Below are 23,406 nucleotides of genomic sequence, written 5' to 3' on the forward strand. Positions count from 1 at the left end.
GCTATGGGAATGCAAAAACGTGATGCTTAGAATTGTATTAATGTTTATGAGCTAAATGGATTGGAAAAAATTACATCAAAAATTTAAAAAAAACGTAAAACTAAAAATACATACACTATAAAAAAATTTAGAAGCTTGTTGTTTAGCCCGCCATCTTTGTATCAAGCGTGGGTTTTTCTTCATTGAATAAGCGAGACAAATAGATTAATAGCTAGATTTGCACTATCTATCGGACGTTCAAACTGTTGTAAATTATGAAGATTGAAGAGGTTAAAAGTACTACAAAGACTCAGCGCATAGCTGCACATAGTCACATCAAAGGTTTGGGTTTGGATGAGAATGGTTACGCTATTCAAAGCGCTGCTGGATTAGTTGGTCAAGAGCTTGCAAGAGAGGTAATAAACAGACAAAAGTAGTTATATTCATTTTCCTATTTTGTCTAAACGCAGTTTGCATGTTTTTTGTCATTTTTTTGTGTGCATGGTGTAGTTTAAGCATATCTTATTTACATCTACAATAAATATATAAATTGTTAGTAACTGCTTAACCGTTTTGTTCTTGCGTTTTAGGCTGCTGGCTATGTGGTGGAACTTATAAAAAGTAAGAAGATGTCTGGACGTGCTATTCTACTTGCTGGACCTCCTGGAACAGGAAAGGTTGGTGAAACCAATTTTATTGCTAATTCAGATGGCACTAAAAATATAAATCCATGTTGTAACAAATAGCCTAAACCACAGTTAAATCTCAATTACAAGTGCATGCTAAACTCTATCAGGCTGTATCATTTTAATAAGATAAGATTTTTCCACTAAGACCGCTTCATGTGCTTTAAAGAAGCATAGGAACACAATTCCAACTTAAATCTTTTTTCATTCATTTAATGTTCTGTTTTTTACTCTTCTAAAGTAAGCATTTCTTTAAGATCTCGATTTTTTATAGTTCTAGACTAAAACTAGAACTAAACCAACAGTCAGAAAGCAACTGGCCGAGCAAGCGATACAAATATTTTTGTTTTAAAAATGTTAATTTTTGTTTCTGCATGTATTATAAGTATGGTTTGTTTATGTCAATTGTTTTTGAATAAATTTGTAGTATTTGATAGATTAGTGTTATTTTATAACTTATAAATTTGCAAATTTATAGCATATTCTTTTATAGTTATTTAGCGGTTATCTTAACTCAGCTTACCTCTTAACTCCTCCTTTATTGCCCATAAAAAGCCAATTATGGCTGTAAACTGTAGCAAACATATCAATGAGTGCAATGAGCTTTTATGCAACATTGGTAAATGTAATGTCCTTGGTAGAGGGCCATTGCATCACAATGTCGACACCTTTGATTGTGTTTTGACCTTAGTGCAGCTTCTGGTGAATCATGTGATTTGATGTATAACTTGTATAGTCAGGCTTGATAATAAACAGTATAGTTACAGCAAGCACAGCATTCACCTCTCTGATACAAAGCAAGAGTGAACCTAGTACAGTAACATCAAAGTAAATATAGTTATAAAATAAAAAATATACCTTCAAATTTAGAATGAAATAAAAAATTGAAAGCTCCAACAAATTGCAAGGCTCCAACAAATGTCGCTCCGCCCGAAGGAGAATGGAAAATATAGGTGACATTTGCTTCGTCCGTAAAAGGGTTAAATTCATCTTCCCAAAAATATGACAAGCTATTTGAAAAATACATTGCCACCTCTGTTCGACCGCCTTTGTAGGAAAAAAGTTGAAAAATAGAGCGCCATGGTGCTCAACTAGAAGTTTTAGGGTATATATATAATTATATATATATACCCTAAAACTTCTAGTTGAGCACCATGGCGCTCTATTTTTCAACCTTTTTCCTACAAAGGCGGTCGAACAGAGGTGGCAATGTATTTTTCAAATAGCTTGTCATATTTTTGGGAAGATGAATTTAACCCTTTTACGGACGAAGCAAATGTCACCTATATTTTCCATTCTCCTTCGGGCGGAGCGACATTTGTTGGAGCCTTGCAATTTGTTGGAGCTTTCAATTTTTTATTTCATTCTAAATTTGAAGGTATATTTTTTATTTTATAACTATATTTACTTTAATGTTACTGTACTAGGTTCACTCTTGCTTTGTATCAGAGAGGTGAATGCTGTGCTTGCTGTAACTATACTGTTTATTATCAAGCCTGACTATACAAGTTATACATCAATTTGTAAGGTTGGAAGGTTATATATAATTATATATATATATAACCTTCCAACTGCGCATTGGTAGGTACTTACTGATACCCAAATGTAAACTGCATTACAGTTGCAGCGAATTTTGCCTGGATATCCATGTAGTTCCATCAGCGGTGCAGTAGCAAGCATGTCACAGTCATGCAGTATGTAGTATAGTTGCATTGTAGACCTAGTATAGCCTACATGCGGTACAACTATTTTCTAATGCGCAGTAAGCAGTATTTGTGCTGTGATAGTGCTCATTGGGCGTTTCGCTAGTGCATATTTCGCATTGCTAGAAGCGGTAGGAACTTTTGCATTACACTGTACTTACATGCACAGCAAATTTTTGTAAAACTCATCACAGAATCATGTATTGAAATTACTTTGACCTAACCATAAATGTTTGCAAGGTGTTAATGCCACTCAAATTTGGGTATGAGTGGGCAAACAAATTGATCACAAGCAGCATGTTGTATATGGTTGAAATTAGAATCTACTAGTTGTAATGTTAATGAGAATACAATACAAAGACCCCAATTTTATCAGAATGGTGATAATCCCTATTCCAAAATGATATGGGGGAAAGCAAAAGTTCATGAGCTTGCAAAACATAGCATCTGGCAATTTTGTACAAAGCACTACAGAAGTTCGAAAAGCCAGTAGTGCCAGTTGATCCACAGTATCAACTTCATACTAATAATAATTTTAATTTGCAAAATATTTTGTTTATTTTCCACCAATCATTTGCTTGATGTATACCAAGCTAATTCTCATCTAACATTTCCTTCTCAGACTGCTATTGCTCTGGCAATAGCCCAGGAGCTTGGCAATAAGGTTCCCTTTTGTCCGATGGTGGGAAGTGAAGTTTACTCATCTGAGATAAAAAAGACAGAGGTTCTTATGGAAAATTTTCGAAGGGCTATTGGTAAGCTGTTATCAAGAAAATGTGATCATGCATTCTGATCTGCCAGTCCACCTCGATTCTTTCTCTTGAACCCTTGGCAAGGTTCAGGCTGTATGTTTTACCATTATTTGAAAACAATGATTAGAATCCAAAAAATAGCATCTGATTGAAACAAAATTGGTTTAGTAAAGACTATCAAAAGGTAAAAATAACACGATGTAGTGACATGCATCATTATTTAAATTTTAAACAAATTATTCTACAGATTTATGATAAGCAAAATGGTGTTTCATAATTTACATGTATGCCTAGGTATTTGTTGTGATGGATCTCATTAGATAATTAGAGCAAAGGATTCAATTGGTGATTTGGTATGGTATGCCTGGCATGCATACTCTAGTTAGCGCCTTCAGGTTTTTGATCCTTTATATTGCTGTTCGACCCGTATGATCCCAAATAATTTTAATGTTTCATGTATTTTCTGTAACAAAGAAGACTAAGTTACAGCATTGAAGCTGTTGGTTTCACTATATTATATCCATGCTCTGGTTTCCTTACCAAGTTACCATCACATTCATAGGTCTAAGAATAAAGGAAACAAAGGAGGTGTACGAAGGTGAGGTGACAGAGCTGACACCGCATGAGACAGAGAATCCCATGGGTGGCTATGGCAAGACAGTCAGCCACGTTGTTATTGGACTCAAGACAGTCAAAGGTACTAAACAACTCAAGCTTGATCCATCCATATATGAGAGCTTGCAGAAGGAGAAGGTGCAGACTGGAGACGTTATATACATAGAGTCTAACAGTGGCGCAGTCAAGGTTTGTTTTGTCAAGCGATAGGAGTTTACAATGTTAACTATGGTTAGTTTATCATATTGACTAGTAGGAGTGTACAATGAGCCGTGCTAAGGTATCACCTGTTCACACGAAACAAAGAAGCCAAACTTTGATAAGTTAGTGTGTGTTATATTGCTGCACCCAGTGAAAGGGCCCAATTTTACAGATTGGAAAAAAGTTGCAATTGGAGCACACAGCAGTTCATATTGTATTACGATTTTTTCTAATCACAGTTTTAAACTTGCTCTGTATTATAAAGTTGTCTTCTCTTTATTAGACATGTGCAAAACACCAGCACTAGTTAGTGTTTGTAATAGTGTTTCTAATTTCCTGTGGCTTAGCTATTTGAGTCGGAATTTTCATGAGGAAAAATGGTTCTCTACGATTGCAGATGGTTCTGTAGTTTAGTAGAGATAAACTTTTCTATGTTTGTCAAAATAGATGTGCATTAAATGTTTATCTTGAAATATGCATTTGCAATATATATCGTCAGAGTAAGTAGTGATATATTTAAAATATTGAACAGCAGTAAACTTCAAAATAGAACAACAAAAACCGTTATGACTGGTGTGAATGGGTGTTTTATTTGTATATTTTGCAATACATACACAAGTTGGTAGATTCATGCAAATTTGCGCTGTGGAGACTGTTTGTACTACTGTAGAGCTAGAGCCAGTTATTTATTTTTGTAAATTAATATTTTGTAGGTGTTTTCTTTTACATTATCATGTGTATGTATTTTAGTCATCATTTTTACTGTAAACAAATTCGAAACAGAACTACAGATAATACCTAAATACGTATTCATAAATTTCCAATTTACAATGTGTTTTCCTCAAGTCGTGTCACGCTTATGGTTGCTGAGGATGAATTGCGATAGTAGATCATATTAAACTTTGACTGTCTCAGCTCTTAAAATTTGTAGATTCTATGGAGGTTTCTAATAATAGAAGGCGCTTTGACAAATGAAAATGCTCAATACAAAGATGAGATAGGGCATTCTTATTCGTATGGGTTACTAGCCCAGAACTTAACTGTTGCTAATCACATAAAATGATCATACAGTGTAACCTCGGTTTTTGAACGACTCGCAGTTCGAACAAATCGGAGCTCGCAGCTCGAACAAAAAATTCAAGCAATTCTTGCTTCGTAGTTCGAACAAAAATCGGAGTTCGAACGCCGGATGCTGAGCGGCGTTGACCGTGACCAACTGTTGTCGCCGAGAAAGGATGCCCCGACGTCCGAGATTAAACAAATGTGTAGCAAATGGGCCGAGTAACAGAATTTCGGCGAACTCCACCACCCCGATAAAGCTGCAGCCACAAGAGTCATCAATGACTTTAACGGCACTATCATGAACCACTTCCGAAAAGTGCTAAAAAGAAGGCAGAAGCAAGTGTCATTGGATAGATATTTTAAGAGAAAAGAACATCCTGTATCCTAAAAAATCCTATTCATAATTCTTTTCTTTATCCTTTTTTTATTTTTACACGTTCATGTTAGCGAAATCTTTCGTATGGAAGATTACGATAGTAATTATATTACGTTTTATGGGTTACATTTATGTTATTTGTGTCTTTGCCATTTTGCTGTACAAATAAATGTATGTGTACTAACAAGGTAAACATTCAGGGTGTTGGAACGGATTGAAACGATTTACATTATTTGTAATGGGGAAAAATGATTTCGGTGTTCTAACAACTCGGTGTTTGAACAACCTTCAGGAACGGATTATGGTCGAGAACCGAGGTTGCACTGTACTATCATGTGAAGTAGTTCCCAAGTACTTTGTGTTGCTACTTTTTTCAACAGATTTCCACACACAAATATACTCTGACCCGTTTCTAGTTGTTTCAGGATATAGAACGCATTCAGTTTCGTTTTTCCTTGTTTTTCAATTTTTTTATCAGTCATTGATGCTTTTTTCTACCTAAAATTAGGCCTTTGACAATATAATTGTATCCATTATTTTGCGTTCTTGACCAACAAGTAGCAGTACTATCTAGTACTTTTTGTGATGGATAACTTACTACTCACTATCCAGTACCACCTTTTATACCTACACATTGTATAAACTTTCCTCAACCACTATGAATATTATCGAAACAGGTCATCACATTAAAATCCTATTTATTCTCTTTTAATCGTTGTTTCTTCAGCCTATGTTTCCGCCATGGTACTATCTTGGACCTATCTTTCCTACATGGTGCTATCTTGGACCTATCTTTCCTACATGGTGCTATCTTGGACCTATCTTTCCTACATGGTACTATCTTGGACCTATCTTTTCTACATGGTGCCAACTTGGACCTATCTTTCCTACATGGTATTATCTTGGACCTATCTTTCCCACATTGTACTGTCTTGAACCTATCTTTTCTACATGGTGCTATCTTGGACCTATCTTTTCTACATGGTGCTATCTTGGACCTATATTTTCTACATGGTGCTAACTTGGACCTATCTTTCCTACATGGTATTATCTTGGGCCTATCTTTCCTACATGGTGCTATCTTGGACCTATATTTCCTACATGGTATTATCTTGGACCTATCTTTCCTACATGGTATTATCTTGGGCCTATCTTTCCTACATGGTTCTATCTTGGACCTATCTTTCCTACATGGTGCTATCTTGGACCTATCTTTCCTACATGGTATTATCTTGGACCTATCTTTCCTGCATGGTTCTAACTTGGACCTATCTTTCCTACATGGTGCTATCTTGGACCTATCTTTCCTACATGGTGCTATCTTGGACCTATCTTTCCTACATGGTGCTATCTTGGACCTATCTTTCTTACATGGTATTATCTTGGACCTATCTTTTCCACATTGTACTGTCTTGGACCTATCTTTCCTCCATGGTACTGTCTTGGACCTATCTTTCCTACATGGTACTATCTTGGACCTGTCTTTCCTCCATGGTACTATCTTGGACCTATCTTTCTTACATGGTACTATTTTGGACTAAAATAAACTAATTGTTATCCTTGCTGAATCTCACAGAGGCAAGGTCGCTCAGATACATATGCAACGGAGTTTGACCTGGAGGCAGAGGAGTATGTGCCACTGCCTAAGGGTGATGTGCATAAGAAGAAGGAAATAGTGCAAGACGTTACTTTACATGATCTGGATGTAGCCAATGCAAGGCCACAGGGCGGGCAAGATATCATGTCCATGATGGGCTCACTTATGAAACCTAAAAAGACTGAGATTACGGGTGTGTACTTCCTGTTGTAACATAGAGGAGATTACGGGTGTGTACTTCCTGTTGTAACATAGAGATGTAATCACTTTTCTAGTAAATTTATCGCTACTCATTGAGTCAATATTATTGTCCTTTAGTCTTCACGTTCAAGTTTATGTTAACATTCGCATGTCCTATTTTATTTGCATGTTGCTAATGTAAAAATGAAATTGATATGCTGGAGTATTTTTACGATGGTACCATGTTACAACGGCTCTGTGATTGGTTAACTGTTCTGTTATGATATTGTCTGTGATAAGATTAGGCCTCGGTAGTAAGTTGAGGTGTCTGGTGCTGCAGATAAACTTAGAAAGGAGATAAACAAGGTGGTCAACAAGTACATTGACCAAGGCATTGCTGAACTTGTGCCTGGTGTCCTCTTCATCGATGAAGTTCATATGCTCGACATAGAGTGCTTTACATATTTACACAAGGCACTTGAGACCACCATAGCTCCCATTGTCATATTCGCCACCAACAGAGGCAAATGTGTGATCAGGTTGGTTTGTACTCCTGTCGCTAGTCAATTGTCATTTTAGTTTACCGTTTTTATTCTCTCCAATAATCTATTTCCACCCATTTGGCTGATCTGTAGAATCGTATGAATTGTTTGATTTTGTTGGAAACGGTCTAAACCTTTTTGTATATCAGCCGGGCAAAGATATAAGACATCTATGAATTTGATATGATGCAATGTCTTATCATATATAACAAGCTACCCAAGAAACGCGAACTGCTTCAAAGATAAATCCTATCTGTATCATCAGAAGTGTACCAGAATATGCTTCCACTAAATATCACCATATTTAGTGGAAGCATTTAGGAGCATCTTAGAGAATTAGCCGCTGTCGATGGTCCAAAACCTGATCAAACTTCCCAAAAGTTTGCTTAGTAAGATGCAAAGTTATGATATTTGTCTATTCGCCCTTGACACCTCCGCAGATAAATCAATATCAATCTTTTCAGTCTCATTCTGGTGCTAACGAATGTCGAAGTAATAGCTACATCGGTTATCTAAATGGATGTCAAGGATGGTAGGAACGATAGATGAATTAGCCTCATGTTTTATTACCTTGCGCCATGACAGCTATTTTATGGCACAATAGGTCAATCCTTTCTTTACGACCTTCCATGAGCGATATTTTCTCTACATGATGTTTCTTTTAAATTGTATCATTTTGATTTCTGTCAGTTTGCTGGAGTGAAATTGTCCATGCGTAGATTTTTATCAACCTATTATTTATCAACCTTTTGTCAATCAAATGTGCCATAGTCAGGGGCTCATATAACTTGATAGCTTTCCATATAAAATACATCACCTCTTGAATTTTGTGAAAACTGTTCTGAAGAGAACTTTGTTGTATAATAAATAGTCAAGTGGTGCAAAGTAGTGAAAATTTATTCATAATCACCAGTGCGTGTGTGCGTGGTAAACATAAGCGCTACTTGCATTAATCCCTTGCAGCTGATCCGTACTTCTGGCTGCGATATGAATGACCTCATATGTGAAGCTATCTGGTCTATTTTTCATTGCTTATACCCTGAAAGTTGGAAATATTTGCTTTCAACTTATGCATTAGCTATGCAGTCATTTTTGAAGACAAATGGCACGCCATAATTTTCTTATATATAAGAGTACCTGTTAGCAGTTGCCTATTTTTGCAGAGGAACAGATGTAGAAGCCCCCCATGGTATGCCACTCGATTTACTAGATCGAATAATGATAGTGAGAACACTGCCTTACTCTAAAGACGAAATCGTACAGGTGACTCATTAGATGCTATGTTGTTTTTATCTGATAGGACAACTTCAAGCTTCGCTGGCATCATCGTTTCCCGATTCTTTGATGTTTTTGTTTGTGTATTGTAAGTGCCCTTTTAAGTATAGTTGAATTGGAAGAAGGCCGTTAAAATGTTTTATAATTTGGCACTTGGCTATAATTCCGTTCGGCTCGGTTTCAGTATAATTATGTTACTTTTGCAGATACTGCAGTTGAGGGCCCAGGTTGAGAGTTTGAACATCAATGAAGGCGCATTCCAGATGCTGGGAGAGATCGGCAGTAAGACTACGTTGAGGTTTGTTTTCTATACCATTTCAGAAACACGTTAGACTCGGCTCCATTCAAATACTGTACACAACTAAATTGATGTTAATTCAAATTTTTTTCCATGTTCAAGTTTTTATTTCTAATTGCTGATTTCACATGCAGTATGTGTCCAGACAAACTTTTGCAAGGTTTAAAATAGTGTTACAGCGAAGAATTTGGAGTATTTTAAAAAAACAGTAAAGGGATAGGCGTATTTGTAGAAAGCTATAGTACTGTACTCGATGGAATAATCTCTTAATCTTTAAGAGTGTTTACTTGTTAACAGGTTTCATATCAGGTGTCTCTGTGGAACGTTGTCGGCAGCTCCTCCATTAGTCAACCGAAATTTTTCAGTTTCATATAGCTAAATAATACAGAGGTGTTGTAGTTTATCACAGAAATTGCAGACTGAATTATGATGCTTTAGCAATACCTTAAAAGTCAATGAGGCTTGTAAGTAGCCAGTATTTTGTTGTTTGTTTCAAAGAAATACGTCTTTAGAAGAGCTTCCTATTTCTTTTATATGATTCAGAAATATATGGTGAATCTAATTTGTCGCTTTAACAAATGTAAAAGCGTGTATTCAGGTAAAAGCGTGTATACTTTATTGTATCAGTCACCTAAATACAGGCTGTTTGTCAAAACAGCCTATATTTAGGTCAAACTCTTCAAGTCAATCAGATTGATATGTATCCGATGCTGAACTCTTTACTGCTTACAAAAATATTGTTATTATTTGTCTGTTGGATTTAATTGATGTTTTGAAAGTTTTTAGATACCATCAATAGTAAAACTGTGATTTGAACTCTACAGTTGTTTCTTTGTTTGTATTTTTACCTCTGATAAACTAGCTTCATTAAAGATTTTAGTGTTATTTTTATCTGAATTTGTATAGTTCATTGCAACGTAAACAGCTACTTAGAGCACAAGCTTAGGGCAATCTCAGATAAGTGAAGACCTGTATATCAACTAGATAACCGCCCATAACTGGTTTAGATAAAAATATGTTTATGTACTGACGCATTGAGATTTTTCCATACCTACATGTAACTTGCGGATTACCAGGGTTTTTCCAATACATCGCGTAATGAACTTCAGCCTCGCATTAGCTTACCATTATATTCATCAAGTTATTGCCATAATCTATATTAAAACATTCTACTTTGTCATTGTGTCTGTCTGTTTGTCCGCGTCAATGCTATGCGCTTTTGCATTTTTTTGGCCGATTTTATTAAAACTTTACATAGATATTTGGTTTCAAAACTCTACCAGGTTCCTTTGAACCGGTCTATTAAACACCCACCTGCAGGCTCTCTGATTGAGAATGGAAAGGATTCCTGGGCATCGCTGGGCTGTATTTTAATTAGAATTTTAAAGCTTTTTATTTGTAATGAAACTTTAATACTGTTTACAGTTAAAATTTTTACCTAGTCAGTTGGTATCAAACCTAGTAAATTTTGAGTTTCAATTAGCTCTTGATGTTAATGTTCGTACATTTTGTATGAAGACTTCCTTATTACAACACTAAAACAAGTTGAGCATATCTAAGTCTACTTCCACTATAAAATGTCTGTGAGTCAAAATTATCTGAAAATTCAACGATTTGCAAGAAAGTATTGATATATCCAAAACTATAGAAATCATTTGTAGCATCCTATATGCAGTTCTTGTATGCCATTTGCTTTATGTAGGTATGCTGTGCACTTTATGTAGGTATGCTGGGCACTTTATGTAGGTATGTCGTGCACTTTATGTAGGTATGCCGTGCACTTTATGTAGGTATGCTGTGCACTTTATGTAGGTATGCTGGGCACTTTATGTAGGTATGCCGTGCACTTTATGTAGGTATGCTGTGCACTTTATGTAGGTATGCCGTGCACTTTATGTAGGTATGCCGTGCACTTTATGTAGGTATGCTGTGCACTTTATGTAGGTATGCTGTGCAGCTGCTAACTCCTTCAGCCTTGCTTTCCAAAATCAATGGTAAAGATGAGATAACAGAAGAAGACTTTGCCGAGATAAACGAACTGTTTCACGACGCGAAGTCATCAGCAAAGATCCTCGCAGAGCAGAGTGACAAGTACATGAAGTGAGGAGTTTGGTGATCGCTACTAATGCCCCTTCTCGTTGTCCCACCAGCAGTTCTGTATTAGAATCTCTATCTATGCATTGCATTCTTTGATATTTTTTATATGCAAGAGAGAATTTTGGGACTATCATGTCTATGCTTGTGCCTGTGGCAGCAACTACCACAGCTGGCAATGTTTATTTCCATCCATTTCATGTAGCCTATGTAAATATATGTTACTTATATTTCTACACATCTATTGATTTCTTTATGAAATTGGTTTCATGCTTAAGATCTTGCTTAGTACACTGAAATACTGAGTATCTCAATCCACGTGGAAGGTTAGCTATTTTATGGTTTATGGTATTCTGTTACGGTGTCTGTCATCTTTGTAGTATGAGCATATTTGAACATAATAGATGGTATGAGGCTGTGTACTATACTGTGTTGAAGAATTCAGGTAAAAGGCTGGAATATAAAACAGGTAACTGGCTGTGTACTGCAGTGAGTACGTGGTAAAATACAGACAGGCTGCACGCTGAAGCATGCTAAAGGAAGCAGGTTAGCTTTTACAGCTGTTAGCTTGGACCTGTTTATGTGCCTGTCTTATAGCTATCACCTACATGTGTTACAGAAAATCCATTTGTTCCACCTTTTTATCATTTTCAAAATTTAGATTAAGGGATCTCAATATTTGTATTTATAAGATTGATACAAACTCTTAAACAGCTGCAATGCGTCTGTCACTTTTACGAAGAACTGGCTCTATGCATTTTATTTTACTTTTATTAATAATATATAAATAAGTATAGCCTTTAGTTACGCTAGGAATAAATAAGTCGATTGCTCTTAAAGATATATAATATATGTACACTTCTGAACAGGTATCCCTCGTGTTTGCTAGCTGTGCAATATGAGTCAGAGGGCATTTGAGTCAGTTGGTGGCCTTTGAGTTGATGCCTTGCTGGCTACCAGGCTGAAGCTGATGGGTATGCTCCACCTCAGCTGACATGCTGCTAAGAACCTGTGACCAATGTATTAATTCATCATCAGTTGATGAACTGTAGCCCAACACTACCTTCCCTAGTGTTGTATCACTCCGTAGGCGCTCTGGTCTCACTACGAGCATTGTCACCGTTGTGTACCTGCATAGTGAACAGCCAGCATATAAGTGTCAATAATTGGGGCAACTTGTGACTTGAAATGCGACGGCAGAGGATATGGTTGATCAATGTACAAATGGGTGAACAAAGGTTTTCTGGGTACTGATGATAAAAATTTTGTAATTGGCAGCACTCAGTCAGCATCACAAGGCTCTTAATTTAATATTGGATATATGTTGATTAGCTCACACGTTGACAAATAGATTACACACAATCGGTAGCTAGACATGAAATGTCAAATAAAATATGGCTGAAATCGACAGACCAACCGCATAGTGTAATATTACCATTATTATATACCACATAAGACAACAATATAGAACATTAGCTCGCTCACCAAGTTATAAAATTCTCCACATAGATGACAGCATATGATATGATGCTTAAAAAAACTACGCTGTTATAATACGGTGGATATCAGCCGCACACATCATATACCAAAGAATCTATACTGGTAACATAACACAGATGCAAAATGGTATATATTGCAGAACAGGGCAATACAACATATAGTGTATTAAATGATGCAAAACATGGTCTACGATGATACAAAGTTTTATATAAAATTATCAGTGAAGGATGCCTTAAGTTGTTATGAGATGAGCAATGGAACATTGTGCTCTCATTATATAGATTACACTGGGTGAAGTATATGGGTTATTATGATACAGACTAATATAAAATAGTGATTTTGATGGGCTAGTTCTACAGAATATAGTCACTTCTAAAATATAATTGCAATATCCATTAGTTTTGCTATCTACTCCCTAGGTTTTGGCAGTTGAGATTTTCCACTCACCGGAGGTTCTCCAACACTGGTGACACTGTAAAGGAGAGTGTTTCATTGAACACCGGGTTGCTTGAACTTTTCAAAGTTTGTGTTTGCTTCTTGACTGTAGGGTGCTTGTCCTGCTCAACAATAACCTTGACATAGCAATCTACAAAGCAATATGGCATACAGAACTCCTTTCTGTTACCATAGTTCCATATCAACAGAGTGTTAAACAAGCTTTTGACAAGTTAAGTAGTAGCTCAGGAGGAGGGTGGGGGAGGGGAGATAGAAACTTGCTAAAGACTATTTCAGCACGCAATGCTTCATCAGAGATTAGCCTGTGCTTTCGATCAACCTTCACATTATTATAGACATTATGGTAAAACTCTATATCAGTTGTCTGGCTTGTAGCCCAAGCTACTGAAGGGTGAATCTTTTACAGACTTGTGTAGACTGGCAGTGCAATGCGTGGCCTACACACCAACTCAAACAGAAACATTGTTGGAGGGGAGAGGGCTAACAACCTCACTATTTAGACCTGTTGTTGGAGGGGAGAGGGCTAACAACCTCACTATTTAGACCTTAGCGTAAGCAGGAAGAACCTTAACTGCACAATTTCAAGAAAGCAGAAAATTCAACAATTATATAAAGAAAGCTATAATGTTTATAAAGAGTCTAGTCTATACCTCTCATCTTTGCTATGAAATAGTTCTCAGTCGTCTGCCATGTTTAGTGTGAACAAGATCGGCAAAATTTGTTTTTAAACTAAAGACAATGAGAATAATTTTTGCGCTAGGATGATAAGCCATGTACAGAAAGTAGTTTTTACCTGGAGGACTAGTAAATGAAGGCTTTGGTAAGCCGAACGCTTCTACCAACGTTATGTCCAAGTTGTCTCTCTTCGGTTCAAACTTTGCAGAGACAGTCAAGGCTCCGAGGTGCTACAACAGATCAAGAATAGATTGATGATCAATGACTCACAACTGTTCATTCAGCTGAATACAGGCAAACCCATGACATCCTAAAAGTCGTAAGCTCAATTTGTTTGTGTATAAGCAACTGGGGGCGGTTCTGACAGTTGGCTGTCATATATCTATACTAGACAAATGTCCGGCGTTGTATGAATAGTACAAAGGTTTTTGCACAAAAAATTCATTATTTTTAATCAACATATACAAAATTCACCATTCTAACTTTTAAACGAAGGTGTTTGTTTATTTTTGTGTGCTATAAGTTCAGTTAAGTTTATGCTATATATACATATATTTATAGCATTCTGGGGAAGTCTGGGCACATGCTTTTCTTCTAGTACACAGGCAGATTGGCACATGTAATAAGTTTGTCCACAATTACTTTATAGAATGGCAAAGTGGTTGTGTGGCTTAGTGGCTAGGGTGCCTGTCTACAAAACTGGTGTTTCCTATATCAATTTCAGTGCAAAGCAGTTTTGTCATTCCTAGTAGTTCAAGCATGCTTATTTTAAATGCTATAACTGGAAATACGACGAACCAACAAACAAACATTCAGATTGATCTATATATATGAGTGAAATTAGTCACCATTGTATTACGATCAGGTACGGAGCGGGCAGCTGAGGAAAATCTCTCAATCAGGTAGCTAAACCTCATGAATATAAACACTGCCTTGCCCGACTTGCGGCTCTAGTCATATGACTGATATGCTAGTCTGAGTTACAGGTTTAGTCATGTGACTGATATGATAGTCCGAGTTACAGCTCTCGTCATGTGACTGATATAATAGTCTGAGTTACGGCTCTAGTCATGTGACTGATATGATAGTCTGAGTTACGGCTCTAGTCATGTGACTGATATGGTAGTCTAAGTTACAGCTCTAGTCATGTGACTGATATGATAGTCTGAGTTACATGCATGAAATGCATGTATACAATTTGATAAAAATCAATAAAGGGACAGCCTGTTTTATGATACAAACCAATTTCCCCAAATCATTTGATGCGCTTGTGTGACTAGAATGGCTTGTTGGTTTTTCTGGCATCATGAAATGCAAAACTTCAAATGTCTTAAAGACTTTGTAAGTGTTTTAGATGTTTTCTAGAACTTTAGGCTATTGCATGGTTTAAGTTCATAATTATGCAGTCTTTCAACAAATCATTGCTATGGTTGGAAAGGTCAGTTTATATGTTGTCTTTCCATAATTTTCATAAGCCTTTGAAGATGCAGAAATGTGAAGAGGAGGCAGGGCTGGCTGCGCAATTATACAATAAATTTTCCACTGACTAATTTTTGCTATCATGAAGAAATAACAGATCTTGGTTAAAAAAATGGAATGACAGGTTTGGAGTATGAATAGGCGTTACACTGTGAGGTAATGCAATACAAACCTACCTTACAGTAGCAAGGTAAAACAATTAATTTATAACTGATGCCCAAGAATATTAAGATTTGCAAGTTGTTTGCTCATTACGGTCTTAAGAGTTTATAAAATTGCCAACTGAGTTGTACCTGATATTTGGACTTGGCTTCCACATCTCTCCACATTCTAATCTCTTCGCCTTTTTCTAGTCCGAGCTTTTGGAGGGGCAACATAACGTCTCCTAATGTTTCATACATTCTCGAAGAGCGCTGGTTATAAAATCTTAGCCTCAAATGCTGTCCTGTAAAGCTGCCTTTTTTTATATCAGGAAATGTGAATCGCTGATTAATGAATGGGTGATGTGTCTTCTTAAACACCCTCGACTCTTGACAGTGAGTTTTCCCTGGAAACATGCAGACTTTGATAGAAATCTTTAGGTGGTTTTTGTCTGTAATTTTCTTGGCCAAGTTTTCTGCCTTAACAATAAACAGTTGCAACTCGGAGTCTCTCTGGTTGTAGACTAGTGATAATTTGACCTCTCCTAGTGGAGCTTGATCCTGGTAACTCTGATTTTCTGCCAGTGTCTTGTTAGATGAGTGTGACTTCAAGCTTACCTGTTAACACCCGCAAGCAGTTGACATTATTTTGATTTACTAAATGACATTCTCAAATTGAATGAGTTAATCTGAAATCTCTACCTACCGATTCTGGTGGTGTCACAAAGGATGATCGTCTCCGACTGTATTTTTTCTTCGATATTTGGTTTGGAAGTGAACCAAGAAAGAAAGGTGAGCTTAGAAGTGAGACCGAGCCTTCTGATTGTAAGCTGTTTATGCTGATGCTAGAAGACATCATGTTGGGTACACTCAAAGTGCAGACCTTTGATGATTCTGAAGCTGTCATTCTCATCTCTAGAAACAGAAGAAGATGTAATAATATTAAATGAAATCTAACTAAAAGCATTGTCGATTAGATAGGTGCTGCAAAACTAGTTACATTCATTCAAACTAGTATTATATAATTATCTGATTAAAGTTTTTTTCTATGTTTTTGCTGCGAAATATAACCTTTAAGCAGTTCTTGCTGTTGCTCTCTAACTTAACAGCAAGGAAGCCTACCCTCGCGACTTTGCATAATTCTTTTGACCTCCCCTAATCGAGCTGGACTGAAGAGAAGAGATTCTCTCCTCCTAGTGTGGGGAGATTCTGTCAGAGTAGTGAAGCCATAAGAAGTCTGTGTGCACAGGTGAGGTAAGCTGACAGCGGCAGCAGATTTTAGGTCATAGTTCGTTCCTGTTGCAAAATACAACAACAAAGAGATGAAAAAATTTTATGGCTAATAATGTTAAAACAGCCCCAATAGTTTTTTTGCACAAAGCTTTTATTTTTAAAGTTTGATGCTATCAAATTACTGTTGAAGTGAAATAAAAGTTGAACTTAATGTGTGGTAAAAGGATAATGACTACACTTTTCAACTAGTAAAAACTATATTGTGAAAGGCGCATAAAATGAACAGAGTTTCTACCTGATTCCGAGTTAGAGTCATCCGTCGACTGCGAGCAAGTTCTACTCACTAAGCTGTTCTCACTCTCTTTAGAAACAGTGGATATCCTTCGACCAATCAGACTGTCCAAACTATTCTTCTGCAAAACATAATTGTTTACTTTAAAAAATGATGCGTGGGTTGGTACATCGCTAGACAATACAAATACACGTAGACCAGCAGTTAATTGCGTTTAAAGCATTAGCTGTAGAGCTCACCGCTTTTAAGAAAGAAGCCTTGCGGTTCTGAAACAAATTGAGAAAGCTCGTGTTGTCCTCTTGTACGCCTCCATAGCTAATGCTTTGATTTAGCGGTTTTTTGCTGGGCAATGGTATTACAAACTCTGGGATAGACTCTGGAGTGATGAGATTTTTACGCGAAGAACGTTTTTGTAACTCCTCTTGAGATTCGCTTACGGCCTGCATGAGATCCAGCGGCGAACCAAAGCGCTTTTTCAACCACTCTCTTACGCCTATCATTCCTATAAAACACATCCAATTTTGAGTGTCCGCAATCTTAAACTAATGTTTCTGTTGAGGTTGCTACAATTTACCATGAAATGTTATTCCAAATTAGCCAATCAGCTTGAAGCTGATCTACTTCTACAAAGATCAATCATATTTAGTGGACGACTTTGGTTAGTAATTACATTATATAATATTTTTGATGTTGAAAATAGGTTAGAATATACATAAAGCTCTATTAAGCAAGGAAAAGCATAGCGCCAGAGGTAATATGTACTCTTACAGCGTTGAATAGTCGAATATATGTGAGCCATTGAATTTACTGTTTCATCAGTGTCTTTTCATAGTAATTTTATTTGAAAGGAGAGGAAAAGCTGTTTATACAGCTGATAGGCAGCAGCGTTTAACGTAAACTGAGAAACTTTAGAGGAAGAAGAAAAATTTAGAAGCAAGTTTGAAACAGAATTGTAACAGCTGATAAACTCTGCTTACTAACAGTGTTGAACATTCTAAGTACCGCAGTATGCATTACTAGATTCCGGATATATTTTTTGTCTATATAAAATTTGTCTATCTGTTTTTTATAAAAAAACTAATTTCTAATTGAACAGTCTCTCTGAAAAATTGCGTGTGGTTTTTTGGATACTCCTCAAGGTTTTAGGCAAAAAAGATTTTAAAGCCACCACCGTAAAAGGTGTCAGGGCCAAAAAAACGATTTCGTAAAAAGATGAAAAAAATGCTAGCCAACACAGGGTTTGAAACAATCACACTCAGGTTTAACACTGACACTTTAACCAACTGAGCTAATCAGACTCCTTTCAGAACATCCAAATAATTGTGCCATGTCTCTTAAGTAAATTTTCATTTCAGATTCTTCAAGATACTTCTAGAAGTTTCTTGAAGGGTATATAAGAAGATCTTAGATTGTCGGCTTTATAGTTTTCCATTGAACTGGACAACATCGTGTAAAAGTATATACAGTGATGAGCAAGTCTCAAGGGCAACCCCTCTCTATCGCTAGACTACATTTAAAAGATCCATGCTTCTCTCAAGGTCAGTTGTATGTCGGATGCTCAAGAGTTGAAAATCCAAAAAATCTATTCATTTATGCATTAGGAGAAAAAACAAAGAATATTGGCCATAATGAAGTACTGTCTTAGATTCACATTTTGAAATATTGATCTAAGTCATTAAAAATTATGATTTTATAACCAGAAGAAATTGTTGATTGTATTAGAAATTATTGTAGAATATGATGCGATTGATGAATAAAGTTGAAAAGTAAACCACATACGAATTTCATTTCATAGAAGTAACCCAGGCAGCGCGCGGTTTTTCTGCTAGTTTATAGGTAAAATAGTGGGAGGAGTATGGCGAGTGCAAGGTTAACAATAGAAGCAGATGCTAAAAAGTATCAACAAATATAATCAATACAATAGATCTATAAGTCTTTATGTACTTACCATGCCCTTGGCTTGATTCCAGCATGAGTCGGAATGCCTACATAAAAGATACGACCGCTGGATTAATTTCATTTTATACATTAAAGCTCCAAATACCACGTATCTGCGCTACTATTTGCTTCTTATCATGTTCGCGGCTTACAAACATTCTTGGCATTTTGCCTTTGACGCATTTCTTGGCATATATACACAAATAGCCAGCCATAGAATGACTCATAATGAATACCGCTATTTACCCTTACTTTATAGTGCCAATATCACGGTGTCCCGTGTCTTATGCAACGTGTGAATAGGAGCCCACAGAATGTGTGAGGCCTTCCCATGCCTTGCGTAGTAATGCATAGCTAGCCTAGTTCTTAAGCCTGTATTAACTAAACATTTATGTGATAACTTAACATATTAAATGAATTTCAGGTGTTTCCATGGTATTTAAACATTCTAAACGATGTCTTTGAGAGAATACAACCAGGTTCTCCTGAAGCTAAAGATTAAGAGCTTATATTGAGCAACAGTGTAACCCACATCTCACCCACATCACACCCATACTATGCCCACATCATATCCACAATAACACCCATACTATGCCCACATCACACCCACACCACACCCATACTATGCCCACATCGCACTCATACCACACCCATACTATGCCCATATCACATCCACAATAACACCCATACTATGCCCACAGCTCACCCATCTCACACGTATATTATGCCCACATCACACCCATACCATACCCATACTAAAACTATACTATATCTATACCATTTTTCACATATAACAGACCCATTCTAAACCCATGTCACGATTAGACCAGAACCATTTTAGACCTATATTATATCTACATGTATATCTAACCTACAGCAGACTTTTACCGTACTCTCATACCATACTCACACCAGGCTCACACCAGACTCATACCACACCCATATCAGACCCATATCACACTAATACCATACCAATGCCACTTCCATATTAGACACATACCACACTCATACTACACCCAAACTGGACCCAATGCAACAACTATACCACACCTATGCCAGATCCATGTCACACTCATACCATACCAACGTACATTTATACTAAACACATACCACACTCTACCGGACCCAGACCCGATGCCACAACCGTATCACATCTAAACCAAACTCTTGTCATGCCAAACCTAGGTTAGAACTCACACAGTTTACCACATACTTATCTAACTGCAATACCTCTATCCTTACACCAGATAAGTTCTACAATAAAATACGGCTTTAACAATTCATACATCTACCACATCTATATGAGACTACATTCAAATCACACCACAACCATACTAAACCCCATGCATTTATTAAAGTCTACCCAAATCAGATCACAAGAATACCAAATTACACCTCCATAAGATTATACCTAGATTCCGCCATACCTCCACATCTACATTAAATAAGACACCGCAAATTACAATAATAAAAAGATCACTTTTGCAGCAGACCCCATCATTATCTCACTATATTAAAAACAAATCACACCTGCTCCAACTACTACATATTGTACCTTAAACAAAAAACCTTATAAAATATTTAAATGTACCATTTTATCCTCCGGTAGAATGTCCATAGCTAGTTTACGGCCTCCTACACCTTGCGTCCCCTCTGTAAGACTATTGTTGTATGGTGTGTCCATTTGTAGCTGCTGGTCCACTGCCATAAATCCTAGAAGAGTACAAACAAGAGTTGCTTACTTCCGCTCTCATATTGTAAGTTTCTGACAGATAATATGCTATAACTTCCTTAAGTATCTCTTATTTATGTTTATATTAATGTAATAATATAATATATATTATTATAATACAATAATAATATATTTTAATATTAGCAGTGCTAAATTGCTCACCTGGAATAGGTCAGCCTGTGGGTTTTACAAAATTGTTTTATAAGCTTGAAAAGACTATGAAAATCCTAATGACATCTAGTATTTTATTGAAAGCGCATAGATTTTATAGCTTTATCGGTAATATTGAACAATATTTTATTGTCAGCTCATCAGAGTTTTATATACTCTGGTGTTTATATATACATGTATACATGTCATATATATTTACACACATGCAAGCACACACACATGCACGCGGACACGCACACACTCATGCAAGCACGCACTCACTAGCGCACTCATGCACTGAAGCACACAAATACACTCTTGCATATGCACACACATGAACATGCAGACATGCACACAGGTACATACACAAGCATGGTCATACACTTGTTTATAGTTTTTCATTGAACTGGACAACATTGTGCAAAAGTATATCCAGTAATAAGCAAGTCTCAAGGACAACCCCTCTAATTATATATTCAGTTTTAATATGATTACAAAAGACTACAGATGACACAGAAACAACAAGACAAAGCAGTTTCTCCACATGTTAGATGGTTGAAAATATTTAACAAATTTTTTGACCTGATGTAACAAATATTTTGAAATAAAAATATGAATAACATTTTAATAGAGCATTTAAAAGCTGTGTAGTCGCAACACCACACAGCCTGTGCTTTGTTGATGGGAATGGCAAAGCTTGAATTTGAAAGATGGAAGGTATAAATGGTAACAAATACAGCCTTCTCTTCAAAGAACATCGTCAAAGGAACTTGAATATATAAAGAACATTTAGCTTTTAGTCAATTCAATAAAAATTTGTTTAAAATGTAAATATAAATCTGCTCTCATCATGTAATAACTTAGTGCTAACAAAACCAATCTTGGTGTCAAAAAGACAATTTTCATTTTTAAAATCTTTGCGTTAAGCTAAGAATGACAATATTTTTTATTTTCTAAATATGCACGCAAGCTAAAAAAGAGCAAAACTCACACAGGTAGTTTTCCAACAAGTTGCTTCAATGGAAAGTTTGTAAATGATTGCTTCCTTTAACGTATTGTTTCTCCACTCTCCAATCTTTTCATCAGAAACTAATCTATATTTACATGCATAATCAAGGTATCTATGAGCGACGCAGTACTTGTCTGTTCCTTGACATTTACCTACCACTTGAAATATTAATTAACCATAATATTTATTTAGTGATATTGCATATCAGCAGCATATCATAGATCAATACTAGTCTTTAACACTCTCTGCTCAAGAGGAATAAAGGAAAGTGTGCCGGGGCATACAATGGTGCGTCTGGGCGGATCTTGCATCACCTGAAAAGATAAAATGGTCAGTAACAGGGGAGGAGGGGGGGGGTAACATTTTGGTCACATTAAATAGCCTCAGTTATAAATAATGGAGGTAAGGGGGTAACATTTTGGCCACATCAAATAGCCTCATTCCAAACAACGAAGGTAAGGGGAGGGGTAAAATTTTGGCCACATTAAATAGCCTCAGTTTAAAACAACAGATGTAGGGGGTAACATTTTTGCCCCATTAAATAGCCTCAGTTAAAAACAATGAAAAAGGCATTTAATCATCACCTCCAGAAAAGCACACTTTTAAACAACTATCAAGCATAGAGACTATTTCAGACAATTTTTAATCTCCTTTCTTTATTGATCTTTGAAGGATTTTTAATAAAAGTTTTACTCGCTGTTAAGTTTACTTAGGATTTTCACTGCTAGCTTTGCAAATCATTTTGAAATCACGCTGTCTGCTTATAGTTCTTTTTGTAATTTTCTAATTTACTATTAGCTTATCCTGAAACACTCACTGGTTAGACATTATCAACAAAAATTTGAAGATGCGGCAGATATAGCTAAGCAACACTCAGTCGTTATAGATCATATCCTCATTGCCAAGAAATACAATTCATGTATACGCGGTAGCTGTGTCTATGTATGATATGAGTGTGACTAGAAGCACTGTCACTCTTTAACCCAGTATTGTAAAGCATGACTCTGTTTTACTTCCAAGGAGTTGTCTCCTCTGCACACAGCTTCACCCTCTGCAAGGTTGACATAGCTCAGGTCTGTTTGAAGTCCCTAGCTTCAAGCCAATTGTCTTTTTAAACAGCGAGAGAAAAAAGAAACAAACCAATTGTCTTTTTAAACAGCATAAACAAAGAGAAAAAGACAGCAGATACTCTCATAAGTCAGATAAGATCAGCATAAAATTTATAAACAGCTAATTTCAAATGTTTCTTTAAATTTATGTTTTGCTTGCATTTCATTCATAGTTTTCACTAATATTATATTATAACTAATTGAAAGTAAAAAATGTATTGTGAGCCATTACATACATTTATGTTGTAAATATTATTGAATTTAAACTTCTCTAGTTATGACATCTATAGTGCTAAAGCATAGTCAAGTACATGTCCTGGATAGAAGTGCATC

General features: G+C 36.3%; 2 protein-coding genes across 2 annotated transcripts; one reads left to right on the top strand and one right to left on the bottom strand.

Moving 5' to 3' along the window:
- The first annotated feature begins 164 nt into the window (after positions 1-164).
- Positions 165-11,802, top strand: LOC137392316 (ruvB-like 1). The gene is made up of 9 exons (XM_068078996.1): positions 165-395; positions 570-656; positions 2,991-3,123; positions 3,683-3,924; positions 6,951-7,164; positions 7,492-7,690; positions 8,857-8,956; positions 9,175-9,266; positions 11,211-11,802. The coding sequence occupies exons 1-9, from the start codon at positions 255-257 to the stop codon at positions 11,368-11,370; spliced, it is 1,368 nt and encodes a 455-aa protein (XP_067935097.1). The 5' UTR covers positions 165-254; the 3' UTR covers positions 11,371-11,802.
- Positions 11,803-12,279: 477 nt separating this feature from the next.
- LOC137390764 (synaptotagmin-7-like) lies at positions 12,280-20,781 on the bottom strand. Its single transcript, XM_068077083.1, has 10 exons — positions 20,665-20,781; positions 19,084-19,120; positions 17,375-17,637; positions 17,139-17,256; positions 16,733-16,906; positions 16,317-16,525; positions 15,764-16,228; positions 14,110-14,221; positions 13,308-13,446; positions 12,280-12,490 (listed from the first exon to the last, which is right to left on the bottom strand). Exons 1-10 carry the CDS (start codon positions 20,779-20,781, stop codon positions 12,280-12,282), a joined length of 1,845 nt encoding a protein of 614 aa, XP_067933184.1.
- Between the last annotated feature and the right edge of the window lie 2,625 nt (positions 20,782-23,406).

This window comes from Watersipora subatra, chromosome 3 (genome assembly GCF_963576615.1).
Source record: "Watersipora subatra chromosome 3, tzWatSuba1.1, whole genome shotgun sequence".
Taxonomy (NCBI): Eukaryota; Metazoa; Bryozoa; class Gymnolaemata; order Cheilostomatida; family Watersiporidae; genus Watersipora; species Watersipora subatra.